The following is a 27703-nucleotide window of genomic DNA, read 5'->3' as shown; positions in this document are numbered from 1 at the left end:
TATTATTTAATTACCTGTGCACATGAGCCCTCAAGTAGAATGGAAGTTCTGTGAAGAGAGTTTAGTTTTTTCTATCTACAATGCTTTGCCCTTCAAGCGCTTAATAAATGTTTATTGCATAGAATGATCATTGCTGCTAGAAGGTTCAGTGTCTAGAACTATAGTATCCTTAAAAAAATAATACTAGGGGCAGAGCTAGGACAAGACAGTTATGTGTCCTAGGCAAGTTGCATCTACTGGACTCTGAAGACTTTCACTATAACCCACATACTTGAAAGCAGAATTTACAGGTATTAAAAGCAGGGACTCAAATGGATCTGATGTGGGTATCCTCTGTGATGAAGGCAAATGTGACTCTTGGCCATGTCTTCCCACATGGTCACTACTGGTCCATCCAAAGTGCTGAGAACTTTCTTTGAGTTCTTCTGATCCCCTCAACACATAATCCATCTCTTTCTATTTTGCATCTCTTTGGATATACCCATTACACAGCTGCTTCTTAAATAGGAGCACCTGGAAGACCTAACCACTCACAGGAAATTTATCTTTAATGTGGATCTGCGCCAGATCTTTTCCATGACAATGGTCAACATCTTCATCAAGGCGAGGTCTACATGTTTTATACCTTGCTGGATATTAAATGCTGATGGGGTCTCGAACAAGGTTATCTGTTATAACTTCTAAGGAGATTTGTATAATCTTGACGTGGGCATGAGATACACCTAGCTGGAGGAAAGCTTTTAACGTGGTTTTTCGTTTTACTGAATCGAATATTTTTTTATAGTCAACAAATAAGCACAGTACACTTTGTATTCTATAAACCTTTCATTCACATGTATCATGGCAAAGATGTGGACTACCAAAGAACATTGCTGATAAAAGCCTGACTAATCTCTTCCAAAACCCTTATCAAGGAGGTCTATGTGTGAGCACATTATTCTTGTAAAAATTTTATGTACATGGGCAAGTAGATAAGGGGTCAGTAAGTGTTGGTCTTTTTGGGTAGTAACAAGGTCAAAGGTTTTTTCCACACTTTTTGGCCTTTTTCCCTGATTTAGTCTCAGACACCTTGATGACTGATCCTTCAAAACCTTCAAAATCGTATTGCCTCTAGCATGCACCTTTCTTCCGAGTCCAGCTGCTCTTTCCATTTTTGTCCTCTGCAGTACCATTTCCATTTCTAGGACTGTGACAGTGTCTAGATGCAGTGGCTTTACTCTGTAAGTGGACAGACTACTGGGGATGAGCCTCACCATATTTAGGGAGGCTGTTTCTTGGAAAGCAAGGTGGTCTGTTGTCAGGACAACACTCAGAGCTCTGATAATAGAGCCCTCTGATGACATAGCAGGGTCATCTTTGTGACAGGATGAGGCTCAGGAGTAGGTCTCCAGGGACTTTGTGGAAGAAAATATGTGCATTTACAAAAAGTGATATTAAAAGTATCCCCTGCATAACCCCTTCCCTTTTTTTTTCCTTTTTAGTCAATTGGGATTAAGTGACTTGCCCAGGGTCACACAGCTAGTAAGCGTCAAGTGTTTGGTCTGAGGCCAGATTTGAACTCAGGTCCTCCTGACTTCAGGGCTGGTGCTCTATCTACTGCACCACCTGGCTGCCCCCCTGTTTTTCCTTGCATACCCCCTTCTATGTGTGTTGCAGCTAACTGCCTATCTAACTGCCTGCTCTGTATCTTGACTGTGCTAGGAGAGCAGAGGGTAGTTCTTCAAAGATTATCAGATTACCAGATTACTTTAATGAAAAACATTTTAAGATAGAATAGGAAAAAGAATTTCAAAATTCGTATTCTTGTACCTACAGCATATATAGTATTAGACAGCCTTAAAAATTCATGGAGTAAGATTGTTGGTTTCGGTTTGTTATGATGACTTAATAGAGAGTCCAACATTAGTCAAATTTGCAAAGCTGGTGAAATCTGTGTCTTTGTTCTTCTCCTGTCCTCCCCCTCCCTGCTCTGTCCCATACCCTGCCTTCACACTGGCACCAGTAGCATTCCATCCTTACCCTGTTATTCGTGGGTGGGGCCTCCTACCCTCCTCAAAACTCACACAGAGATTCATGTGTTCCCCCTCCCAGCAAGGCTATACTTTTAAAAGACAAAACCTTAGATTTGAAGGAATGGATCTTTTATGGCAGAATTTCAGGTAGTGCAGCCATAAGTGGAAGAGAGAGCTTTGCAAACTGGAGCCTATTACCATCTCACCATGTTGATGGCCACCTGGTACTCATAATAAAAATCAAAAATTGCTCAGCACCCAAGAGTCCAAATAAATTTTCTCAGACACTTTTTGTTTGTTGAAGATTTTAAATCACAAGCTAGATTTGATGCTTTCAAATACAGTTCTTCAAGAATATTAGATTTGTTACAAATTATCAGTACCATCAAATGACAGATAATTTTACACTGTTGAAAAATTAGGTGAAATTTTTCATGTGAGTTAAACAGCCCTTTCATCACAAAGTGGAATTACCCCAAGTCATGCAATAAATGGCTATTAAACTTCAAAAACTTGTCCTAATTTGCTCTGTTACGATTTTAAGCCTGTTTGTAAGTCAAGGCATCTATGTGCTCTGGCCACACTACACTGACCTCACTTTCCCCCACTCAGGGCAGTTATAAGGATATTCTCTCTAAGCACCACTTGTTCAATTTTACCAAAGCATCTTATTTCCTTTCTGCTCCATTCTTTGTGCAAACTTTCCAGCAAATCAATAGGAACTATGCTAGAAGGAAGAGGCCTTAAGTTCTAAAGGCAAATACAGCTGTCACTGATTTCTTATAGATTCCAACAGTAAATTACCTGGAAGGAGAAGGGCTTCAGCTGTGTGACTGAAACAGAGAGGAAAACCTTATTTTTGTCTTAATGTGGAACTGCTAGGTTGCAGGACAAAGGTCTCCTAATTAGAAATTGAGGGCAAAACAGAAGATGTCTAGCTATGGCTAACAGCCCCTCACTGGAGCTCTTGTGAGCAGGCCTTACTGACAGAACCACATAAAAATTAGTACCATCAATATTTTATATAGAATTTGAGTATAAATTTGATACACAGTGCAACTGAACTGCTTTAAAAAAATCACCTCAGCTTTTTAATCTCTTAAAATTTATAATAGAACATTAAAATATCTTCTAATAAAATCAGTCTTAAGTATAAGGATTCATGATCTCAATATCTTATATACTTCTAAATAAATATCTCTGACCCATAACTCTTGAAGATATTACATGGTGACATGATGCATATAAATCAAACAGTATTCTTAGGTGAAAACCATCATTTTAAAAATAAACAAGTTTAAAAACACTCTGAACTTAAATTGCAGAAAATCAAAACACACACTTAATGATACAGTAATTGTACAGATAGCTTTAAAATAACCAAATGCACGCTCAGCAACACTTCAATTTACAAAGGAAAAAAATCCCTTAAAAATTAATCTAATCTAAATAAATAAGCAGAAACACAAAGGGAGATACTGAACCAGCCAGTAACACATAGAAATATAAAACTGATTTCTCCCTCTTTTAAATGATTCTGACATGAAAAAAAATGTAAAACAAAGATTACTTTCTGGAAAATTATAATTCTTAAGTTTTATTCTGAAAGTAATGTTTCACATTAAATAATAATGTGTAATTGTGGCCTGTGATATGAAATGGTAAAGTAAGGCTTCCTAAGTGTTAGACAATTGAGCCTCAGAGGGGGATAATTCCATATTATTATTGTTACCTTTTAGGGGGAAGAGGGAACTGAAGTTCACCTATTCCAGAAATGACTGAACCTTTGATGACAAAGTGACTATTACATGTCTGTTATGCATATTCAAATTCATTATATGAATGCACCTTCAAATGTAAAAAAAAAAAAACCTCAATATAACATGATTTTTTAATACTGATTCATTTATCTCAATGATGTAATCTCACTTGCAAAAAAAAAAAAGTTTGCTTTTCATATGAGAGGCCTAAACTGGAACTGTGAGCATTCGTTCATGGCATTAAGAAGTATGCAAACCATGTTAGAAACATGTTCTAAACACGAGTTAGAAATGGAGGCCTGAGGAGCAGCATCTAATCAGATTTTGATCTAATCGTATTAACTAGAAATCAGCTGCTGTTGACTGCCACGTAGCACAGCCAAATTTCTGAAACTCAATTGTCTATCTACTCCAGGCCATCAATTCCACAGTTACATAGTTGAACAACGGTTAAAATGGAAAGAAGATCTGTGCCTGCACAGCAATATTCAAGATAAAAGAATAATGACAATTGCTATTATTCTGTGTTGGGTATTTGCTCATAATAACTGCCTGAGAATAGAGAGAGACGGACAAATACATACACACAACTATTTCACATACGAGGTGTGGACTTTGAAAACATTGATTTGCTAAACCTGGATTACACAGCTCCCGAGTATAATTACAAAGACATCAAGACTATAAGGTAATTCCTTTTCATGACACACAAGACTTATTGCATGATAGCTGGAAGCAACGTCTTTGGACAAACAAATGTAAACTAAACGTGATCTTTAACCGTTAGCATATCAAGATGGCTAAAAATGGGTGGTTATAGGAATGCTTTATCCATTTCTACTTGCAGCGACATGGAAGATACTGATGTGCTCTCAAAGACATCAAGATTTGGTCGTCCTTCCACCCTCCGGTGCTCAGAGTCTGTGCTGAAGAAGTCTCTGTCGCCCGTGGTATCTCACTGAAAGTGGCAGCACACAGGACAGAAGTACTGTCCGATCTGTGGTTCTCACTGCCTGTGGCATTCAAGGCGGGAAGGCTGCTATGAGAAGGGTATCCTGCGTTTAAGTTCCGTCATTCCCTGCAGTAACTTGGTATAATAGAAATCCATGTTGGCCGCAAAGTCAGTACATACAGGGGATTCCGCATCACCAAAGGTACAGTACAACGCAGTTCCTCCGACGCTGAGGAAAACAGTCGCTATGCACAGCAAGACCAGCAAAAGACAGGAGCCACCACCAACTTCATCTGTGAGAACATGAAGACGAACAAGAGGTCACATAAAAACTTCCAATATGGTGAGGTTATCAAAGTGAAACCAGAAGAGGACACTCAGCATCCGCCATGTGTTCACGGAGTGGGAAAGGCTATATATTTCTAACGATCCCAGTCCTCTAGGAAAAGCAGGTTTATTGATAGAGAAATACAGAAATAGAGCTGGAAATAGAGCTTTCCCAATGTATAACAAATAACCACTTACTATTTCAACGTGTTGCACATTATTCAACTTACAAGATCCCAGATGAAGAACTGGGAGCAACCTCGGAAGTCATCATGTCCACCTTTTCCCTTTCACATGTAAGGAAACTGGGGAGCAGACAGAATAATTGACTTGTCTACGGACACACGGCTGCTAAGTGTCTGAGCTGGAATCTCAACCTAGGTCTTCTGGCCTCCCAGTTTAGAGATCGAGAGGCTGCACCATGATGCCTCTCTGACTTGAGTCAGAGTAGAGATTAATGCTACCACTAACATAAGATACTGAGATACAGTGTATGTAATCTTTGGTAAAAGAAGTCCATATAAAGCACTGGCAACATAAAACCAAACATTAAATAGCCCATGCCCTCAAAGAGCTTAAAGCATCCAATCCAACCCCCAAACTTGAGAAGACTGAGGCCCATGTAAAGTAAGTGACTGGCCCAAGGTCACACTGGTAAATGATAGAGCTGAGATTCTAATCCAGGTTCTCTGACTCCAAATCCAAGACACTTTTCAAGGTCAATTTGTTCTTTTAGTAAATTAAATTGTGCTTAAATGGAATCTGGGCATTTTTATATGGAACTTTACTCCATAATAACAAATAATGAAGTAGCCAAGTTAAATTGAAATAACATTTATATTTTGGTTAAGACTTTGCTTTATAATAAGAATGTCATTTTTTAATGAATGAAATAATTGCTCCTATAAATTTCACTGAATATGCCTTTTATAAATCTAGATCATTATTAGGAAACTTTGGCATAACTATTTTCATACAGTTTAAATTGTTTATAATTTTTTCTACTTTATCCATACATGTTTAAAGTGTTCAGAGCAGAAACAGTTTGTCCCTTCTAAGATGTTTATGGCAAAAACATGGGTTGGTCAGAATCTACAGAATATAGTGATAATATAATCACCATAATCAGCACAACCATTGATAGTCCTTTCATACCCATTACGTCAGCTGATTCTCAAGGCAGGGAGGGCAGGAATTACCATTCCTATTTTACAGTGACTTACCTAAAATTACATGTACACCAGTAAGTGGTAGAAGTGGGACTGGAACCAAGCATGGGCCCAGTATGCTAGATATCTGGGTTGCTACCCTCTCTTGAAGGCAAAGATTGAGAACACATTTTTTTTTTTTTTGTATAGGTCAGTGTAAAGGCAGATGAGCGCACAGTCTTTTCTCCATTTTCATTTTTCAGGAAAAAGAAATAGGGAGTTTAAGGCAGTACTATGGATAAGGCAGCTTGGTACGGGGGAATAAGCAAGCCCTGGTTCTGGAGTCAGAGATCATTGGTTCAAATGCCCTGCTACTTACTACTTGTGTGATATCTGGCCAGTCATTTCCCCTCTCTAGGACTCAGTTTCTTCATCTGTAAAGTACAAGGGCTGGACTATATGATCTCAAAGATTTCTTTCATGTACAAGTCTATATCCCATAGCCAAATAGTAGATGAGAAGTCTGACGCTTGCTAAAGTGACAGAAAGTTCTTGTAGTACAGTGGGGAGAATCAGAGTTAAGTGGTGATTAATAATAGCTGTGGTTTAGTCAAAAGTACTACACTGCTGCACATATTTCTTTAAACCCTGCCCTAACTTGTTTGTCACTTGTCTAACTTACAGTGATTAATAAGTATTTAAATAAACAGTTATATTTTAAAAGAAGCATAACTTATGAAGTTACACTTTAAAGCACAGGATCTGGGACATATTATTAATTATTCATCTCTGACCCTTGGGTAATTTTGTTTGGCCTATGCAATCACATTACAAGGTACCACCTATGCCCAGTGGCAGCTATGAATTGCAGGCACTGTACTTAGGAGGGAAAAATCAGCTTCTATAGGACTGGTCCTGCAAATTCCAACTTACAAAGTTATGGCAAAGGTGATGGCAATTACTAGAATTTTAAATGCCAGAACATTTTGCTCCTAATGAATTTTATCCATTGTAGAGCTCTCTGAGGAGACGTAGCATCATTTACATACATGAGAAGAGGATCTAGAACTTGAAACAAGGCTTACAATCTACAAATATTCAGAACTGTTATTATTTATATGATATATTATAATATATTATATATAAAATTATATACTACTATTAACAAAGCATGGGAATATTAAGGTTCATGAATTAGAAAGACAAAAATTAATCTTCACTCACAAGAAAAGAAACATTTTAAACAGGATATTAGGGGAAAGAAGTTCATGAGAGTAAGAGTAATAAGGGTAATTCTTTGAGATGATGCTTTTCTTTTTCCTCACGGTGAACTATGTGAAAGGAACAAAAGCTCTATTCTAACAATCTCTAGTTACAGGTAATGATTTAAAGAAACAATTCCTCCACTAAAGTCTTCCTTTGATGCCTCAATGTGGAATGGCAGTCACTCTAGGTTCTCAAAAGTCACTTCTGTCTGTGCACTGCAAATGTTGGCATGTCCTACAGAGAACAGGTTCAAGGATAGACCTAGTGATAGGCTGTCCTCCCTCCAGGGAAGTATGGAAAGGTGCCCTACAGGAAGGCTGGCTGCCACAGAATGATTTTTTTTTTTTTTTCAATCAGAGTAACTTAAGAAATCATCTACAAAGGCACAAGTATGTCAATACCAAGACTGATGAAATCATAGGAATTTACGGCCTCTTCTTGGTTTGAGAACACATCTCCTTTTAAAAATCCTGTTACTAATCATTATCTGCAACTTACCCTGATCCAAGGAGTCTTCCATTTCTTGGAACCTCACCCGTCTCTTTGATGATTTTTGCTGCATTTGGGCAAGCTGATTTCCTTCACTATTATTTCTTTTCTTTAATATAGACACCAGTCCCTCTGTTGGAACAACCTGTCAAAATTTAGAAGAGTCACATCTAAGTACTGCCAAAAAAACCCCAAACCTATTGATGATCATATTAATTACATATTTCATTATTCATTAGAGTAGAGGCAAAAAAATGAAAGTCCTTTGGTTACACTTTCTTATAGGATTAATTTGAACATTGCTGTTTTGTAATCCATAAGTAGGAACAAAAACACAATGTGAAAGATATCAAGAGCATCAAACTCCAAGAAACATAGCCCATTTACTTACAGTTAGTTATTTTCCTTAAAAACAGTGCTATGAATTGAAATGATGTTAGATTTGGTTTTCCTATAGAAACTTAAGTTTCAAATAATCCATCTGACATGATAAAGCTTCTAGGCTCAAACACACACACGCACATATTAATAAGGCGATGCAGAATCACTAACATGGTTAGCGATAACCATAAGGAGGCACGACTAGAGAGTAGATATTTTTTAGTTGATTGGGGGTTTTAATGGACAGCAAACTTAGTATGAGTCAGCAATGTGATGTGGGAACCAAAAAAGCTAATGTGGCTAATGCTGCATGAAGACATGGATAATTTCTAGGATTAGGTAGTGACATTCCTGAGACAACATGTCTAAGACACACTATGGCTGAAGTATTATGTTCACTTCTGGCGGTCACATTTTAGAAAGCACACTGGTAGGCTGGGGGACAAATGACCAGGATGGTGACAGTTCTTGAGATTGTGCCCATGAAAACTGGTAGAAAGAGCTGGAAATGTGTAGCCTGGAGAAAAAAAGACATGAGAGGAACAAGACCCATCTTCAAGTTTTTGAAATGCTGACATAGATTAGACTTGTACTGTTTGGCCCCAAAATTAGAACGGGGGGCAATTGAGAGTAATATGAGGTAAAACTTATTTTAACCTTGATAGAGGCCTTCAAATAAAGGCTGATATGCTGGAGAGGGGAAACTCATTCAAGTAGTTATGAGCCATACTAGATGGCTTTTGAGGTCCCTTCTAACTCTGGATTCTATGTTTAATGGCAATATAATGGAAGCATAAACACTTAAGCCTTGTTCTAGTAGTCTTAGAAGTCATCTGCTTCCAAGGTGATTAATTTCTTGTTCCATTCATGAATTCCTCTATAACATCCCGGACGAGTAGTCACCCAGTCTCTTCTTGAATGTTCCAAATGACAGAATATTCCTCACTTTACGAAGTGTCCTATTCCATTTTTTTGACTGCTCCAATGATCAGAAATTATTTCTTAAACCAAAACCTCCTTCCTTGTATCTTCTATTCTTTTTTTTTTTTTAGTAAGGCAATCGGGGTTAAGTGACTTGCCCAAGGTCACACAGCTAGTAAGTGTCAAGTGTTTGGTCTGAGGCCGGATTTGAACTCAGGTCCTTCTGACTTCAGGGCTGGTGCTCCATCCACTGTGCCACCTAACTGCCCCTGTATCTTCTATTCTCGATCCTCCTTTTTAAAGCCAAGAAAAATAAGGCTAATTCATCTTGTGCTTGATAGCATTTTAAATATTTCAAGACCATTATTTTATTCACCCCCAAATATCTTCTTCCAGCTAAACATTCCCCAGTTCTAACTTATCCTTTATATGACATGGTTTTGAGTCCCCTCATCATCCTAGTTGTCCTTCCTAAAATGTGGTGCTGACAAATGAACAAGGTATTCTAGATGTTGTCTGATAAAGACAGAGTACATTGGGACTATCATCTTCCTTGTTCTGAAAAATGGTTCTATTAATGTAGCTTAAATTACATTATTTTTGACAACCACACACTACTGACTCATACAGATATTCTAGTGTACTTAAAATTCCAGGTCTTTATTACATGAACTGAAATATCTTCCTTATTCTCTTGACTTTTTTTTTAAGTAGAGAAATTTAGATTTGTAAATCTTTAATTTTATTTTGCTAGCTTCAGCCTGTCAAGATATTTTTGAGTCCTAGTTCTGACCACCCACTGAATTAGCTATCTCCAGCTCTGTGCTATTGGCAAATTTGTTTGTCAGTTAGGTGGCATAATGGATAGGGTGGCAGTCCCGGAACCAGGAAGACCCAAGTTCATAGATAATGCTTATATGTGGTCTTCTGAGGCAATATGCACCCACAGGGATCTTCATGTACAGTTTAATAGCCTCTACTTCTATTTGAGTTTGAGACCACTGCCTTAGGAGTTAGTCTTTGTGAGTAGCTGCAGCTCAAAAAATTCTTCACCTGATGGTGGTCAGTTCTCTAGCACTGAACCCGACCAGGCTGGCCTTTGGACAAGAGGTATATGATCCACTGCTACAACTATATGGAGATTTTTTTTCAGCTTGGTAGATTTAGTTACCGAGGCTTAAACTCTGAAGAACTTGGTGCTACCCTCATGCCACAAAGAGGCACTAGAATAGGATTTTGGTGGAAGACAAGTCCTCTAATCCTCCAACAAAGGGAAAAAAAAAAAGAAATAGCTTCATTTGTCAGGGCATTCTTAGTGAATCAGTGTTGGTCCTTACTGAGTGTTGCCTTCTTGGCCTAGGTATTCATAAAGCTGTTCAAATATTAATCTGTTCTAGGGATTAATCTAGCTGTGCCATTTTTGGCAAAATCACTTTACTCTTTTGGGTTTTAGTTTCCTTATTTGTACAATGAGAAGTCTGGATTAGGTCATTGTTAAGGTCTCCTCCTTGGTGGGGAGTCTTCAGACAAAGGCTGAATGACCATGTACTAGTTATGCTCTAGAGGGGATTTCTGTTGGATCAGACGATCTCACAGGTTACTTCCAATTCTGTGTTCCCAATCAGCTTCACTAGTCCAGAGCTTTTAGATTCTATTCTGTCCTTTTTGGGAAAAATATTTGGACAACTTCCAACTTCTGGAACTTTTCTTTATTCTATTCTTCAGAGATGATCAGCAACCATTCATAATTTCATCTGCATTTTATTGCAGTTAATTGGATTACAATTTGCCTGTGTTTGGAGATTTGAACTCCAGAGACTTGAACTATGGAGACTAAAGCAGTTAAATAATAGGAATGGAGTCATTTCTTTATACCATATAATCTGCCATAAGCAGTGAACCTGTTCCATGATCTTGTTTGAAGCATAAAATAAAGACATTTTAAAAATTCTTTTTCATCATTCTTCATAAGATTCAATTCATTTTAGACTTTACCTCTCCTGACACTGTTCTTATAAAAGGCAAATACACAGCCCTTGCCCTCACAGAGCTCCCATACATATAACAGAAGAGACACTAAGTAAAAACTGTACTTATAAGATCTCTACAATGTAGGTGGAAAGGAGGCTCAGAGGAAAGGCATTAATGGGGGATGGTGGGAACTGGGGGAGAGGGGAGGACTCAGGAAAGGCCTACAGAAAGTGGAATTTGAGCTTAAGTCTTGAAAGTAGTAGGGAAACCAGGCTGTGGGGGTGAGGAGAGAGAGTATACCAGGCTTGGGGGACAGTTAGTGGCAAGGTATGGAGTCAGGAGGAGTGTTATGAGTATGAACAGCAAGGAGGCTGTTGTTGCTGGTTCAGAGAGGATGTGCAAGGGATTAAAGAGTAACAAAACTGTGAAGAGCCAGGTAGTGAAACATTTTTACAAGCCAGAGGATTTTATATTTGATCTTGGAGGTACCAGGAAGTCACTTAGTAAAGTGGAGGGGGAGAGTGACATGGCCAGATCTGCCTTTTATGAAAATCATTGGGTAGATGAGTAGACTATGAAGCAGAATGGATGGAGGCCTGAGGTAGGAAGACCAACTAGAGGGCTACGGCAGTGGTCAAGGTGTAAGGTGCTGGGCCCTACACCAGGCTGGCAGCTGTGTGGCAGGTGTTAGAAAGGTAGTAATAACCACTCTTGGCAACAGATTGGATATGAGGGGGTGTGAGTGGGTAATGGAAGATGACATGGAGGTTGCAGGCCAACGTGACGGGGAGGATGATTTTTTTATTTTTTTGGACAGATGGGGTCCATCTTGGACATGTTGAGGTCCTATGGGTCATCCAGTTTGAGATTTCCAAGAGGTAAGTCAGTAATGTGAGTATGAAGCTTGGGGGAGAGATTTGGGTGAGTTGTATAGATCTGGGAATCATCCACATAAAAATAGTTATTTCAACCCAATAAAGCGGATGATATAGAAGGAGAACAGAAAAGGACTCAGGACTGTTTTGTTTTTCATCTCTGTACCCCCAGAGCCTAAGCACAGTTTCTTACACACAATAGGTATTTAATAAATGCTTTTTTGGAAGGGGGGGGAGGTAATCACAGTTAAGTGACTTGACCAGGGTCACACAGCTAGTAAGTGTTTGAGGCCAGATCTGAACTCAGGCCTTCTTGACTCCAGAGCTGGCACTCTGTCCACTGCACCACTGAGCTGCCCCTTAATAAATGCTTAATGAATGGAAAATACTTTATAGTCTTTCAAATAAGCTACTTTTCTGGAACCAGTAAATGTAGAAAGCCATAGCTAAAAAGAACAGATAGTTAAAAGAACTGATTTAATCATTTTTGCCATTTTACACACATATAACTGAAAGCAGAGAAAATACTTGGTACTTATAGCTTGACAATGAAATTAATATGCCCTTTGGTATTATAATTTCAGGATAGTTATCCAATCTTTAAAACTGCTTCATAAAGTTTCAGCATTTAAGATTACCTGTACCTATCACTATCTCCTTGTAACTATCTGTGTGTAGAAAAAGAAGTAAGGAAAGAAAGTATAATAGGTAGAAGAAAACAGTGTTACTTCTTTAAAGCAGTCATTCCATAATTACTCAGGCTTTGGATTCCAAATCAGATTACAGATTACAGGTGAGAGCAGATTACATTAAAAATAGAAAACAATCTTGAGCTCTAACCTATTTCTTGAGGCCACTGATAGCAGCAACAGTTTAATACTCGTAGATGTGTAAAAGCCAGTTGTGCTGCCTGATGAACAAGGAAGCTAACATCAAGGCGGAAAGGCGGTGGGGAGCAGTGGATAGACACTGACTCTGGAAGCCAGATCCAGGTGTTGAATCACTTAATGCCTCAGCGCTTCAGGAGTTCCCTGCAGCAGCAGCATCTCAAGGGGAGGCCCTCTTCCTAATCTGGTATGAGAGATGACCACCCTTCAAAGACGAAAGCTGTTGGGCAGGGAGAGTTTCCTCCCTGACGTCATTGTATCTGCCTCTCCGGGCTGACGCAGCTTCTTCGTCTGTAAAATGAGAGGGTGGACTAGGTGGCAGACCTCTGAGGTTCCTTCCATTTCTAAATCCTATGATTCTAACTGGAGACTCCACATCTGACTCATGAAAAAAAGGTTATGTACTGTTTCTGGCCGTCCAGATTCTTACTTCTATCAAATTAACTGAAACTAAAGAACTAGATTAAATGACCCTAGCTAGTTTTTAATTAAGAGAAATGGGCTCAGACTAAGTACTCAGAGGAAAAAAAAAACCAAGTAGTATAGTGATATTTTGTTGAAGAGGTCATTATAAATTGTCGCTTCATGCCTTCAGAAGCAGCCTTAAAACTTGGGCTACCGTGGGTGAATAAACTCAAGGGCACAAAGCTCTGAGTTTGAGTCTGAATCTCCAATTCTCAAACCTTTCTATCTCAGCCACAAGTCCTACATGTTACTTTATTATAACAATAGATGGTACCATCATTAGATAACTCATTTTTCCTCTTATAAGTCATTTTTATGGATTGCATACAAAAACAAGACCATCAAAGTTATAGAATGGAAACACAGAACCACAAAAAGTCAATTGGGAAGACAAAAATGCAGTGGAATAAGGCAATGAGTTCATTGTTTGGCCAGTGGAAAATGAATTCTTGGTTTTGTGTTTAGTAAGAAAGTGCTCATTTCATTTTAATTTGAATGAATACCAAGCATGACTAGAATGACACTGAAATTTTTAGTAAATATAACAACTCATACATAAATGAATATTCTTCAAAGTAGTCTCTTAGGGAATATGAATACATATATGTATAAATGTGGTTATATTATGCTGCTGTTCAAAAAAATTCTTATAGTCTTTTTTCTGGAAAGTTATTTTCATAGATAGTCTATATACCCACTCACACAGTTTCATTACTTTATAATGTTGTGACACTTTCCTTTGGTACAATAATTTTTATTCCTTTTTCACTCATTACTCCTTGCTTCACTCTCTCTCTCTCTTTCCTTTATTCCTTGAGATGATCAATCAAGATTTATTCCTGGAAGATTATGTCAGAAGACCCCAAGATGAGGAACTCTACAGGGCGAGGAAGAGAGTAGGTGAAAAGACTAGGTCTTTGAGTGGGACAGCTTTACCATAAATACATCAGAAGCATACCAACTAAGATAAATTCATATGCATGATGCTAGTCTGCAGAATGTACTTTAAATTAATAACATGGGTACAACTGGCTGAGTAAACATAAATTGCTAAAAGTTGCACTGCCTTAAGGACTACCTATAATATTTATCCTTCATCTGATAGATGAAATACAGAATACTGAGATGGTTTCCAATATAAGCCTATCTTTGATAATGGGCTGTGCATTTGCACAATCTATTTGTTTCTTTCAAATCTTAAGGTTCTTAGAGCTAAATTACCAAACATAGACCTCCATTTCAATTCTTTGAAAATGAGCACACATAAATCACTATCTCCAAAAATCAATACAAGATCAGCATTTTATGCCTTCCAAAAGCGAGTACTCCCAATAATATCTTTGTTTTGAGAAATTTAGAGCAGCTCAAACTATATTAAGATTTTAAGTAGAAATATACATGTCTCATGCACAAGAATGGTTTTTAAGACCTTCTAGAGAAAGCAAGTCCAAACAAACAAATAAACAAAAATTCCTTTATAGCAGAAAGGGAGAACTTCAGAGAACTGGGACCAGAATTTAGATTTTTCTTTTCCTATGATAGCACAGTGTCTCATTTTCTTTTTTTTTTTTCATCTCAACAAAATCTTTTATTAGAATAATCTACACATATATTTAGAGCACACTTGATGAAAATATGAGAAGGGAGAAGACAAGCCTTTACAAGCAATTTTTTTTGGGGGGCGAGGCAATCGGGGTTAAATGACTTGCCCAGGGTCACACAGCTAGTAAGTGTCAAGTGTCTGAGGCAAGATTTGAACTCAGGTCCTCCTGACTCCAGGGCCAGTGATCCACTACACCACTTAGCTGCCCCTACAAGTAATTTTCTATAGCAGACCACATCTTTGCAGTCACAAAATTGACTGTCTCATTTTCTAATAAGCTAGGAGCGATGGAACCGGATAGTAAAGGCCTCATGAAACCATTTATTTTGTTTTCTAAAAACAAACAAAAGTTTTACCTTTAAGAAAGCTTAAATCATGTGATTGTTACAAATGCTTAAATTGTGTTTGCAATCAGCATCAAATTGGCTTCTTAGTCTTCAGCTTAATTTTTTGATGTATGAAAATTATAAGGTACTCTAGCATATTCACCTCAGTCCAACTTGGAAGACATAAAGGCTCTGGAGACCATCTTGGTAGATGGCATCACCACATGTATTCTGGGTGGAAGTGAATTATTACCATATGCCAAAGAAGGGGTAAGGATGAAAAAGTAAGAGCCACTGTTCTTGGACATGACCCAATACACTATGACTACCCAATATCCTTCTGGTTCCTGGCCACAAACCAAAGTATAATTTACACTGCCCTTTCCTAGTTCCCTTAACTGAAAGTGATGGGATACAGTTCAGAAGGAACTGGAACTCTCTGTTTTCAGAGTGGAGGAAAGGTCAAAGCTTTTCTAATTCTTTTCATTTTTCCCTCTCCCTCCACCTTTTCTTAGCTTTGCCAGGGGTATTGAGCCTCTTAAAGATTGGACAAAAGGGACATGGGCAGACATGTGGAAGGAGGAAGAGGTGGCCAAGAAGAGGTGGCCAAAAAGAGATGTCCAAAGAACACAGATGAAGGTGGCTGGCATATGGGGATACCTCATGAGCACTGCCCTTGGAAGAGTCTTGGTGTATAATGTCAAGTTACAAGAAGAAGAAGGCAGAATATAATGTGTCCAAGTAGGCACCTGGATCATCTTTTTAGTTACTTTAGAACCTAAGGCCATGGTTTCTTTAGCTCTTCCCCTAGTCCAATACTGTTTAACTATGATTCTGATGAGCGTATCTGAGGAAATAAGATCTTGAAACTGAGTGCTAAGCTCCTCTTCAACTAGCCCCCGCTCACATCAAAAAAAGGAACTACAACAAAGCTCTTCAATATATTTCCATTGGGAACAAAATAATTTCTCAAGCTGTAAATTAATACAATTGTTATTGGTGATGCCCTTTGAATAGCAGAAGATGAAAATAAGATCCATCTGGCCTATTGTTCCACAGTTGCATAATAAACAGTCCTATCAATGCTACCCCTCAAATTATCAAAGAGCACCTTAAACATCACTTTAAAAATTAATTTATTGCACAAACAAATAAAGCTGTTTTCCAACTCAAACGGCACAATATAATCCAGTACAGTGAGAAGAAAACTCAAGGACACTGAGGTTAAAATCCTCTCCTTGGAATATAAAGGAACAGAATGCATATTTGAGGCCCTGTTTTGAAGAATCATTGAACTTTTTGGAAGCATGGCTCTGTAGGCTACATAAAAAGCCATGGGTTTTAGGTAGAAGTACAAGTCAAATCATTGCTTTGTCAGTACAAATGAATCACATACATGTATTTAAATAAGTATATGCGGAATAAATACAAAGGAGTTAAACACAAGATAGTTAAGGAGGGAGGTCACTTGCAATTGGCTTCCTGTAAAAGGTGGGAGATGGTGTAAAGAGAATTCTTGATCAAGCAGAATTCTTCGTACTTAGATCCCCAGTGCCTAGCACAGTGCCTGGCACATAGCAAGTGCATAACAAATGCTTGTCGATTTACTGAAGGGGTCATCTAGCCTATGCTTAATGATCTTCACTGGTGTGAAACTCACTAACCTAAGGCTGACCATTCCATTTTTGAACAGCTCTAATTTGGGGGACATTTTTCTTAAGTTGAGCTAAAATATACTTGCTTTTACTTTTATCCAAGCTTCTGGTTCTGCTCCCTGAGGCTAAGCAAAACATGTATGGTCCTTCTTCTAAATGTGGAAAGATGGCTATTCTATGTATTTAAGGCTTCTTTTCTTTGGATTACACACTAAAAAGTTCCTGGAAGAAATACTTGTGTATTCTTCTAAAATCACCTAGCATAATGCTTAGCACGGAGCAGGCGATTAATACATTTCTAATTCACTGAATGACTGCTGGTAACTACCCACAGTACTCTACATGTGGTCAGACCAATACAGAGTTCAGTTGTCTAGCTATCGGCTCCCTTGCTCTGGACATTGTGTGAATGCCTCTATCGATGCACTTGTAGATGCAAAATATAAAACATGACCAGCTTTTGTGGCTGCTGTATCATACTGCTTATCTATGCTAAGCTTACAGTTCATTAAAACCTTTACCTCTTTTTCACATATATGATTTCCTAGCCATATTTCATCTCAAACTTCATTTTTACTTTGACATGCACGTTTAAAATTCAACTGGGCAATGGAGAAAGATACAAAGTTTAGACGAGACTGTTCTGTCCCATTTAACTGCCTTTAGGTTTTCTTCTCCAGAGACTGCCCTTTACTGTTGTCTTTAGAGAGCAAAAAAGGTGAACTGCTATCTAGACACATCTTTCACATCTTATGGAGTTGATTTTTTGAACCCAGATATAAGACTTTACATTTACCTGTTAAATGTCATCTTACTAGATTCAGTCTAATGTTTCAGAGTTCTAACCTGTCAAGGTATTTTTGGATCTTGACTTTGGGAAGGGAAAGGATCATGTTTTTATTAAGTGCCTACTATATGCTACTTAATAATGAGCAACTAGGTGGCACTGTGGATAGAGTGCTGAGCCTCGGGACATGAACATTCAACAAATCCAGTCTCAGACACTTACTAACTGTATGACCCTGGGCAAGTCATGTAATCCTGGGTGCCTTGGTTTCTCATCTGTAAAATGACATCGAGAAGGAAATGGCAAACCACTCCAGTATCTGCCAAGAAAACCCCAAATGGGGTCATGAAGAGTTGAACACAATTTAACAACAATAACAACTATATGCCCAACACTATATAGAACACTTTAGTAATATTATCTCATTTTGCCATTTGAAATGTTGGCTAGCTTCCTAGTTTCACATCTATTACTTTTAAAAATTAAGGCAAACAGAGACAATGGTTCGAGCATGATCAATTTATTAGTTATGCTAGCAGTAACCAATAAATTGGGTCAATGTCCTTTCTCATGACCAAAGACCCAGGTAGAACTTATTAGCCTTCATACAGTTTTGTGAAGTACAGGAGAACAAAGAACAAAGATGGGTAGGTGGGGAAAACAATGCAATTGGCAGAAGGCCTGGCAGCATGGGTGGAGAGAGGTGAGGACAACTTGATTGGTTACATTGAAGAAAGTGGGCTAGCACTCATGTGGAGCTAGTAACCACTCCACATTGTCACTATGGAATGCTTGATTGATTTACGGGACCCATATTGCATCCCGAGGTTACTGACAGTTGACTAGGGATAGCAGATTCCCTGGTTCCTAGGAGGGAGATAAGACCCTCCTTAATTGTACAAGGACAGACAAGACTGGACAGCATATTTTGTGGAAATGTACCACGTCAGCTTGTAGGCCTTCAAAGATAGCAAACAGATGTCATGGGATTTTCTAGGAGTTGAAGGTATGAGGGAATAACAAGTTTTCTTTTAACTAACCTAAGGGGGAAACTCAACTCTTGTGACTAAGAAATGTTCACTGTTTGAGTCTACCTGCAAGGTTAGAGATGATGGACCAGACTTCCTGGTGTCCACCTGCATCCCTCACGCATAAGAGATTTTCTTGAGGTAAGAATAGAAGTGATTAGCAGAACTGAACTCCTAAACTTAGCTCACAGGCAAAGAGACAGAGGAATGTGGCTTGAACAATCATACAAAATGGAGCAGTTATACAGAACAGGATCAATTACAGAATAGAATCTACATAAATTAAACAGAATCAGTTTAATTCCCTCATGTCTCTTGTATAAGTTGATAAATATGACACCTATTCTGTTATCCAAATCATTAATAAAAAATGTTTTTTACAGCACAAGCTTAAGGACAGATCCTTGGGGGCACTGCACTAGAGACCTCCCTCTAAATTGACAGTGATCCACTGATAAGCACTTTTTGGGTCTAGTCACTCAACCAGTTCTCAATCCACCTAAATTATCATCCAGTAGGCATCTACCTTATTATCCCACAAGAGACTTTATCAAATGTCTTTTGGAATTTCTCTCAAACCAAGCATATCATACACAGCAATCAGCATGTAACAAAGGTTTACTGAAGTAAATTACAAGATATCAATCCAATTTTCTTCCTCAAAAGCATTTTTGGAAGTGATTTCTAACTCTACAATAACACTATTCTGCATTCTACCACAATTAGGAAATATTAAACAATGGATCCCATTTTTAGAAATCTGACATTTGGCTTAGAAATGTGTATCAGTTAATATAAAACTAGGAGAGTAGGCTTGATATATGGAAAATGCATTGGATACTACTGAGGAAAACTGTAAAACTTGGATGTACATTACACACACACAGACACACATATATGATACTAAAGATGGAGCTACATGCAAATTGACATCTGATACTGTTGACATGAATGAATTTAATGAATCCTGCAGAGGATAAAAAGGCCAGTTATATAGAGACCCCATGGCAGAGGAGATAGAATGGGACACCTGGAATTAGGAAAACCTAGGATCATAGCCTGTCTCTGACTGAGTGTGTGAACAGGGGCAAATGATTTAAACGTTCTGAACCCTGGTTCCCCTATATTTAAAATGGCAATAAAATGACTGATCGGGAGGCAGGAAATCATAGAAGAAAGAACATTATTGCTACAGTCAAAGGACCTGAGTTCAAATCCCTCTTGACACTTAGTACTTGAGTGGCCTTGGTCAAGTCTCTTAATTTTGCTGGGTTTCAGTCTCATCATCCAGGGGAGTAGGACTAGATGACCTCTAAGATTCCTTTCAGTTCTATATTTCTAATCCTATTCAGCAAAAATATTTGCCAGGCAGGATACTGCATTAATCTTAGAGACTGCAAAACTAAATCCAATAGAGTGGAACATGCAATCAGCAAGAAATGAGAATAAAAAACAAAAACAAAACGGATTCAGTGTTGGTAATCTCAAAAGGAAGGATAATTTGGGTGAAATATTAATTATAAAGTCTATGGTTTTTTTCAAGAGATGGAATTGCATGTTTCTTGATTAATAAGCACCTGCTGGCTGTCCCCCTCCCCCTCCCCTATAATGAGGCTTGCTGGCTTAAAGAATGAATGCTGACATCATCCTAAACGGTAATGAAATGATGACAGGGACAGGACATTGTACTGCTTCTTTTTAATGTACAATTCGCGTCAACTTAGGTGGGCGGATCCATTTGTCAGCAGTTATATTAAAACCAAGAAAAGCATAGACCTATTTAAGGAACATAATTTTTAAAAAGAAACAAAACCCACTCTAAGACTGCACATTTTTGTTTCATATTAGTAAATGGAAAAAAAAAAGGCCTACTTTCCTTCAATTTGCCTCGATAGACTTGTTTATGCAAATCCATTGAAAGTCAGACTTTGACAATCAACAGCAACAAACAGTTTTCTGGCCCTATCTGGGTGTGTAGCTCTGGGGTGCACTACTGCAACTTGAGAAATATTTATCTACTTTTCCCACATCTGTAAGTTCATCTGTGTAGGCAGCTCCTGGTGAGTAAACCCCTTCTACTAATGCGTAAAGCTACTGTTCCGCAATTTAAAAGTTAAAATTCAGATCCACAAAAAAATGCCTAATAACATTAAGGGGTATATATTTGTCAAACAGGGAGTGGTAGAAGATCAATGTGGCTGCTGTCTTTAGGGAAGGAATCAGATGGCCCATAAAGAGGAAGACATAGCTAAGGGTTCTCAAACATGCCTAGAGCAGGGCTTCTTAACTATTTTTTTTGTCATGGACCCCTCCAGAAGTCTGTTGAATGAAGCCTATGGATTTCTTCTCAGAATGTTTTAAAATGCATAAAATAAATAGGATTATAGAAGAAATCAATTACATTAAAATATAATTATTGAAGCATAAAAAAAAAAGGTCATGGACCCCAAGTTAAGAACCCCTGCTGAAGAGGGAAAGGACAAAATCTTAGCTCCTTTCCAAAGACAGGGAGCCTGGGCTATATCTGAATTATTGTGTTATCAGAGACTGTTCTCTTTGAGTAAACTGACTCCCATCATTCCAAGGTGGACTGCTAAGCCGAGCTGGCTAGAAAACACCATAACCCTTGACTGCAGTCCCAGTGCATCCCTAAGGAAAGGCCTACAGGTGATCCACTTCCTGGTTATTTTCAAACCATGTCAACTACACTCTGGCCATCTTCCTCATCCACTTTCCACCAGAACCTGGGCTCTGATCCTTGGACTCTAGGCTCCAAGAGTAAGCTTTCACTTTAGGGTCAGCTTGGTGATGCAGAGGATCACCTGTGAGGTAGGTGCTATTATTATCCCCATTTTACAGACGAGGAAACTGAGGAAGACAACTGTTAAATTACTTGCCCAAGCTCATACAGCTAATAAGTATCTGAGGCCAGACTTCAAGCCCAGTACTCTATCCACTGAGCCACTGGCTGCATTCAATTCAAAAAAAAAATAAATAAATAAGCAAGGCAACTTATAAAGGGAAAAAAAAAGTCATAGAAGAAGTCACTTTTTTCATAGGAAAAAAAATCTGTCAGAATTTGAATTTTAGCTCAGAGACTCTTAGAATTTACAGCTAGAGGGTTGATATTAATTTGGCTAATGTATAAGAGGTGGTTTCACACAAAAAGGCCAACTCAAAAATTAAATTAATTGGTACGACAAAATAGTTGGTGTCCTCTAAATTTCCTCTCTTCCCCAGTGTCTGAGCACAGTGCTCTAGACATAGAAGATATTTAATACGCTGCTTCTGCTGAATAAGATAAATTAGCATACCCTACGTGGTGTTTTTGGTCTAAAACAGCTGGTTAGTGACAGGGCTGGGACGACAATCCAGTCAGTCTCTAATCCCAGTTCTTTACACTTTGTCTCTTGATGCTTCCACTCCCTCTTCTGTAAAAGGAGGCTGGAAGATCAGGTGACCCCATGGGTCTCTTTAGCTCTAAGATTCTACATCTGTAAGTCACACTGTGAAGAGCTTACTACTCTGGTATAATGAGAGCAATCTGCATTGATAAACATATTTAAATGGGTTTACAAGACACCTTTGGTCATTCTCTGCCCCACCCTGGGCACCCTGCCTCACACTTAGCACTCTTTCTTACTCTCCACCCATGATGGCTGTACAGACAGCATGACTTCATGGACTGCTTCCATTCAGCTTAAATTTTCATTTCTTCCTTGTGGATCTGTGGTTAATACCTTTCCCATTCCAGGGAAGGTGATTTAGGGATTTGCTTCAACGAATTTACACCGGTTTGCACAGAGACAAAAATAAATGAAAGTGAAGAATATCAAAATACTTTATCATTTACTCTGCTTAATTATGTCAAGAAAAACTTAAAAGGAAAATTATTCCTGGAAAATCAACCATAAATAGGAAATGAAGGAAACTAAGAACAAAAAAAAAAAAAAAAAAAAAAAAAAGAAATCAACTTTTAAAAAAAAAAAAAAAAAAAAAAAAAGCTGATGTCCTACTTTAGAAGCAATTAAGGTTTTAAATGTTACTGGAATCTTGAAAAAAAAACATTTCAAACAGTTTTATATCCATGTAATTATTTGTTTGCCTTTAATTTTGGCTTACTGAATATACTTGGTAGAGTAGGATTATGATTTAATCTAGAATTCTATCATGATCAATTGTAGATAAAACAAGCACAGAATCAAAAGGTAAGAATGAAACTTAACAATGACTTAGGGAAAAAAAAAAGGCCCTCCCTGTGGGTTTGGCTATTATTCCACTAAACTACAGGAAACAACAAAATCACTTTCTCTAAAAAATTGTTATTTTTTGTTTGAACTTGTTTTACTTAAGATGGTTTTGATTTCTTTAGAAAAAAATCTGGATTTGAATTACTTATAACATTTGTGCTACTGGAGTAGGTAGCCCATCTTTTGTCAGTCAGTGAGCACTACTAGGCTTGTCCTCAAAACCCTATATTTATTAAGATCAGAATAAAAACTTATTCCTAGGCTGCTTTAATATTTTAAATTACTTTTGTTATTCTCTATGAAGATTAAAATTTTTTAAAAATTAAGATTAAAAAGTGGAATATACTAAATTTTATATTCTACATGAAAAAGAAAGAAAAAACTTCAATGAAATGACATAACTAAAAGTTCTACTTGGACAATAATTCTTATGTGCTCAACTTTCTTTTACTGCTACATACAAGTTACATTTATTAAAGGTCTTTGCTAGTAATTAGTAAGTATGACTTAACTGTATCCAGAGACCTGTAAGCAGATATTTCATGAATTTCAAAAAATCATTACTAAAAACAATTTATGGCATATATGTGGGGCACATAGTAGGCACTTAATAGATACTTGTCAATAGATTTATGTAATTAAGATTTAAGTCCTAATAACTGAAATTAAGTTAAGGTTCTCTCTTGTGTCCAGGACAAGTGGTAAATTGCCCCCACCACCCAAAAATTAACATCCTAAATTAAAATTAACATCAAAAATTAACATTCCATTTTAAAATGTGTGCATATATGTGTATAAATAAATTCATCTTAAAGTATTATTTATTTCTAACGCTGATCTTTGGTATTAAATCTCTCGGATTTACCTCTGCGATCTCTATCCTTTTTGCAAGATCATCAAGAGAAAGGCAGCTCTCATCATAAGGCTCCTGTAGACTGTAAGATGCTTCTTCAGGTGAAAGATCTGGAAGGGTGTCAGAGTCTTCCTGATTTTCTTCATATGGAGGACAAGGCCCAGTGTCTTGTAGGCATCCTTCTAAAAGCTTGTTCAAGTAATCTTCTGTTTCTTTACTGACTTCCTCCTCCTCCTCCTCCTCCTCTTCCTCCTCCTCTTCTCTCCATTCCTCTGGTGCTATACGTAGTTCTGGATCCTCCAAGTCAGATGTTCTGTTATCTTCACCATGCACATTTTCTGGTGGTAATTTTCCATCACTGTCTGTAAGATCGGGTTGCTGCTGATTTAATGCATTGTTTTCAAGTTCTTCTCTCGCAGTCACATCAGGAGCATCCTGGGGCTGCTGGAGGAGTCCATTTCCTTCAGCCTGTAAATTTTCATCTTCAGGATTCAGAGAAAGAGGTATATGTTCACTGCTTGATAAAATCAAGGGATCTACCATTGATCTATCAGAAATCAGCACCTTAGGTCTGTCAGCAATTCCCTCTCTTTTGGCTACATCCTCACAGATTTCTGCCTCACCCAGCAGTAAGCAGCTGTCCTCCTTACTCGGATTCTCAGAAGAATCAGAGCCAGGCCCGCTGCCCACTGTCTCTGAGGGCTGGGTGTGTGACTCCGATGTTGATTCAGCCCTGCACTGCTGCTCCTCCATGTGGTCTTTGCTGGCACTTACTGAAGGACTGACTGCCTCCATCAGCTTATCACTCTGATTACTGGACAGACTCCTCTCGCTTTTCTCTTCCTTTTTATGCTGGTTTTCTTTCCTTGATTCAATGCCAGTCCAAGTTTTGCTCTCTAAAGATTAAAAAAAAAAACCTTTCAATTTGAAAAACGACTTTGTAAGTGAATAAAGATGAGAAAGAACATTTCGAGGTGGAATCTATTGCAAGAGTATTCAACTTAAGGTAAGAGTAACAAGGTAAGAGTAAGCAGGAGATACACTTAATTATTTCCTAATCAACGTATTTGCAAATAGAACTAAGTATATTTCATTCAAAACCATTTTAAAAGGTATTAATGAAAAGGCATGGTGAAGTAGAAAGAGTGCTAGACCTGAAGTTGAGAAGACTCATCTCTCTGAGTTCAAATCTGGCCTCAGATATTTAACAGCTGTGGGACCCTGAGCCAGCCAAACCCTGCTTGCCTCAGTTTCTTCACCTGTAAAATGAGCTGAAGAAGGAAATGGCAAACCAATACAGTATCTCTGCTAAGAAAACCCCAAATGGAGTCAGACATAACTGGAAAAGATTGAACTGAACAGAAATAGAGTATTTTAAAAATATCCAAGACATTTTTTGTACTTTTACTTAGTACCAAATGAGATTGTATTTGTAAAATATTTTTCAAGTTTAGAAGGGTAATGTGTATTATTACAAAATATCAGTTTGAGGCATAAAAATGTGTTTGTTTGTTTTTTTAGGATAAAAGATAAAGATCTATACCAGCAAGATTTCTAATGATTATGAAATATCTCCCCCCTTCCTCCTCCCCCAAAAAAGAGCAATCTGTATTTGTTGTTATCTACTGGAGTTTACTCCCTGCCTGGACTATTTTAATAGCTTACTAACTGGCCTTGCTGTATTCATTTTTTTTCTGCCTGCAATCCATCCTTCACACTGCTGTCAGATTAATTTTTCTTAAGCATATATACGATCGTGTCAATCTTCTGTTCAAAACTTTTCAACAGCTCCCCGTTGCCAATCAGTTTCAAATCCTTACCTTGTCATTCAAAGCTCTCCACAATCTACCTTTCTTGCCTATGACTTCCTGCCCTGTCCACTTACAATTCAGCTAAATCAGACTACTACCATTCCTCCGCATACACCCCTTCTTTTCAACTTCTTGGATGGCTCTCTCCCTCAAACTGTCAACCTTCCACTGCCTCCATGAAGTCTTCCCTGATTCTGGTTGGTAATAATCCTCGGGGCAGATCACATTCCTCTGGAAAACTGTAAACTCCATGGGGTGGGGCTAGCACTATGTTTTATCTAGACTACTAGACTATCCATAGCCCTTAATACATGGAGGGCTCTAACAAGTCAGGCTGATGATTCAGAAATGGGAAAGACCATAACAAGAGGCTTAATAGATGCTGAACTGAACTGACTTAAAATATACATAATTATTTAAGCATAATAATCTTGAAATTAATTTCTTTGCAATTACACACATATATATTCTGGAAGAAAGTTTTAAAGTAACCATAGAGGCAATTTAGCAAAAAGCCTAATTATTTTTTGGACAATCAAAAAATTTTTTTTCCAGAATGTAAAATAAATGTAAGACATTCTAAAGAGGCAGGGTAGGGATTGGACCTGTGGAGGGTACACCCAGATGAGGAAATTCCTTCCACTACAGGTTGGCATCTTCTCTGCAAGTTATAGTCTTAGAGAGTTGCTTATGGTGGGCATTGAAAAGTTAAGTGACTCACCAAGGGTTACACAGGCACTAAGTCTATTGTTTGGGGCAGAACTTAAACCCAGGTCTTCCTGGATACTAAGCCAGTTTTTTATACACTATGGTACACAGGATTGGACTATTTAGCCTCGAGGTACCTTTTATCTCTGGATCTACATGATCCTATGATCCTACTACCTCCAGGACCAGGGACTTCCATCCTTCCTCCTCAAGAAGACTGCTCATCTTCCTTCCACTCTCTCTCCCGATCTTGCCCTCCAAACTGTGATATTTATGCCCCTCCCCCAAAACTAGCTGCAATTATTTTAGTTTAATTATAGTAGTAAATTAAAGGGAAACAATAGCATACATAAGTAGAAATAAAAGCAAAGGAAATGAGAAAGAAATGATGAGGCAGAGAGAAAGGGAAGGAGAAAGAAAGACAATAGGGGAGGGAAAAGGTACTGAAATAAAGAGGGAGAGTCAGAAGGAATGAGAGGAATAGAGAGGGAGAAACAGGGAGACAGAAGAGGATAAGAGGAAAAGATTAGTGAGGGAAAGAAAACAGGTTGTTAGGTTTGGAAGAGTCACTCCGACAATCTCTCTGGTTGTGAAATGCTGTCAGTTATCACCTCTTAACTCCTATCCACTGAAATGTAGGATAATCAGTTAAGAACTCTTTATAGCTCTTTAAACTGATTCTTACATTTTTAATCCATACAGTTTCATTCTTTATGGGATAACTCTATCTTGGTGGAAATTATTCTCTGGACTGTGGCATCAGTATCACCCTGAAGGCCTGTGGAAATCTGTCCCGAGTTGGAGGTTCTCATCACCCTTTCATCTGACAGGACATAGGGACTGGACCTGTGATCTCACTGACACACAGAAAGATTTCCTCATATTTCCAGATGAGGAAATCCCTTTACCAGTGAAGATCAGAACCTTCTCTGCAACTTATATATTCTTCAAGAATTGCCTAGATGTGCTGAAGGGGTCACGAGTAGAAAACGTTTATGAAGCTCTGGCCTAGAATACTGACAGGTTAATTGACTTGCCCAAGGTCAAGCCAGTTTGTAATGGTGGCAGGCCTTAAATCCAACTCTACCCACCATGTATAGTGCTTCTCTTTCTCCAAAAAGGCATCAAAAATAAATTGTAGAAAGTGCTTGATCTGGAATCAGAGGACTGAGTCCCAAACCTCAGTTCCGGCACTTACGTATACCCCCAGGGCAAGTCAGTTAACTTT

General features: G+C 38.1%; 1 protein-coding gene across 1 annotated transcript in view; it reads right to left on the bottom strand.

The window, feature by feature from the left end:
* Positions 1 to 2300: 2300 nt before the first annotated feature.
* The window catches only part of LOC114050012 (consortin-like), a 103778-nt gene continuing 78375 nt past the window's right edge, over positions 2301 to 27703 (bottom strand). The window contains exons 10-12 of the mRNA XM_027871524.1: positions 23969 to 24852; positions 7964 to 8099; positions 2301 to 5017 (exon numbers count right to left, since the gene is read on the bottom strand). Coding sequence (XP_027727325.1) covers positions 4812 to 5017; positions 7964 to 8099; positions 23969 to 24852 — 1226 coding nt within the window. The 3' untranslated portion in view covers positions 2301 to 4811. The remainder of the gene's footprint in view (positions 5018 to 7963; positions 8100 to 23968; positions 24853 to 27703) is intronic.

Source organism: Vombatus ursinus, unplaced genomic scaffold, assembly GCF_900497805.2.
Source record: "Vombatus ursinus unplaced genomic scaffold, bare-nosed wombat genome assembly UNPS02014798.1, whole genome shotgun sequence".
Taxonomy (NCBI): Eukaryota; Metazoa; Chordata; class Mammalia; order Diprotodontia; family Vombatidae; genus Vombatus; species Vombatus ursinus.
The sequence above is the reverse complement of the archived record's forward strand: the minus strand, read 5'-3'. Positions and strand labels throughout refer to the sequence as shown.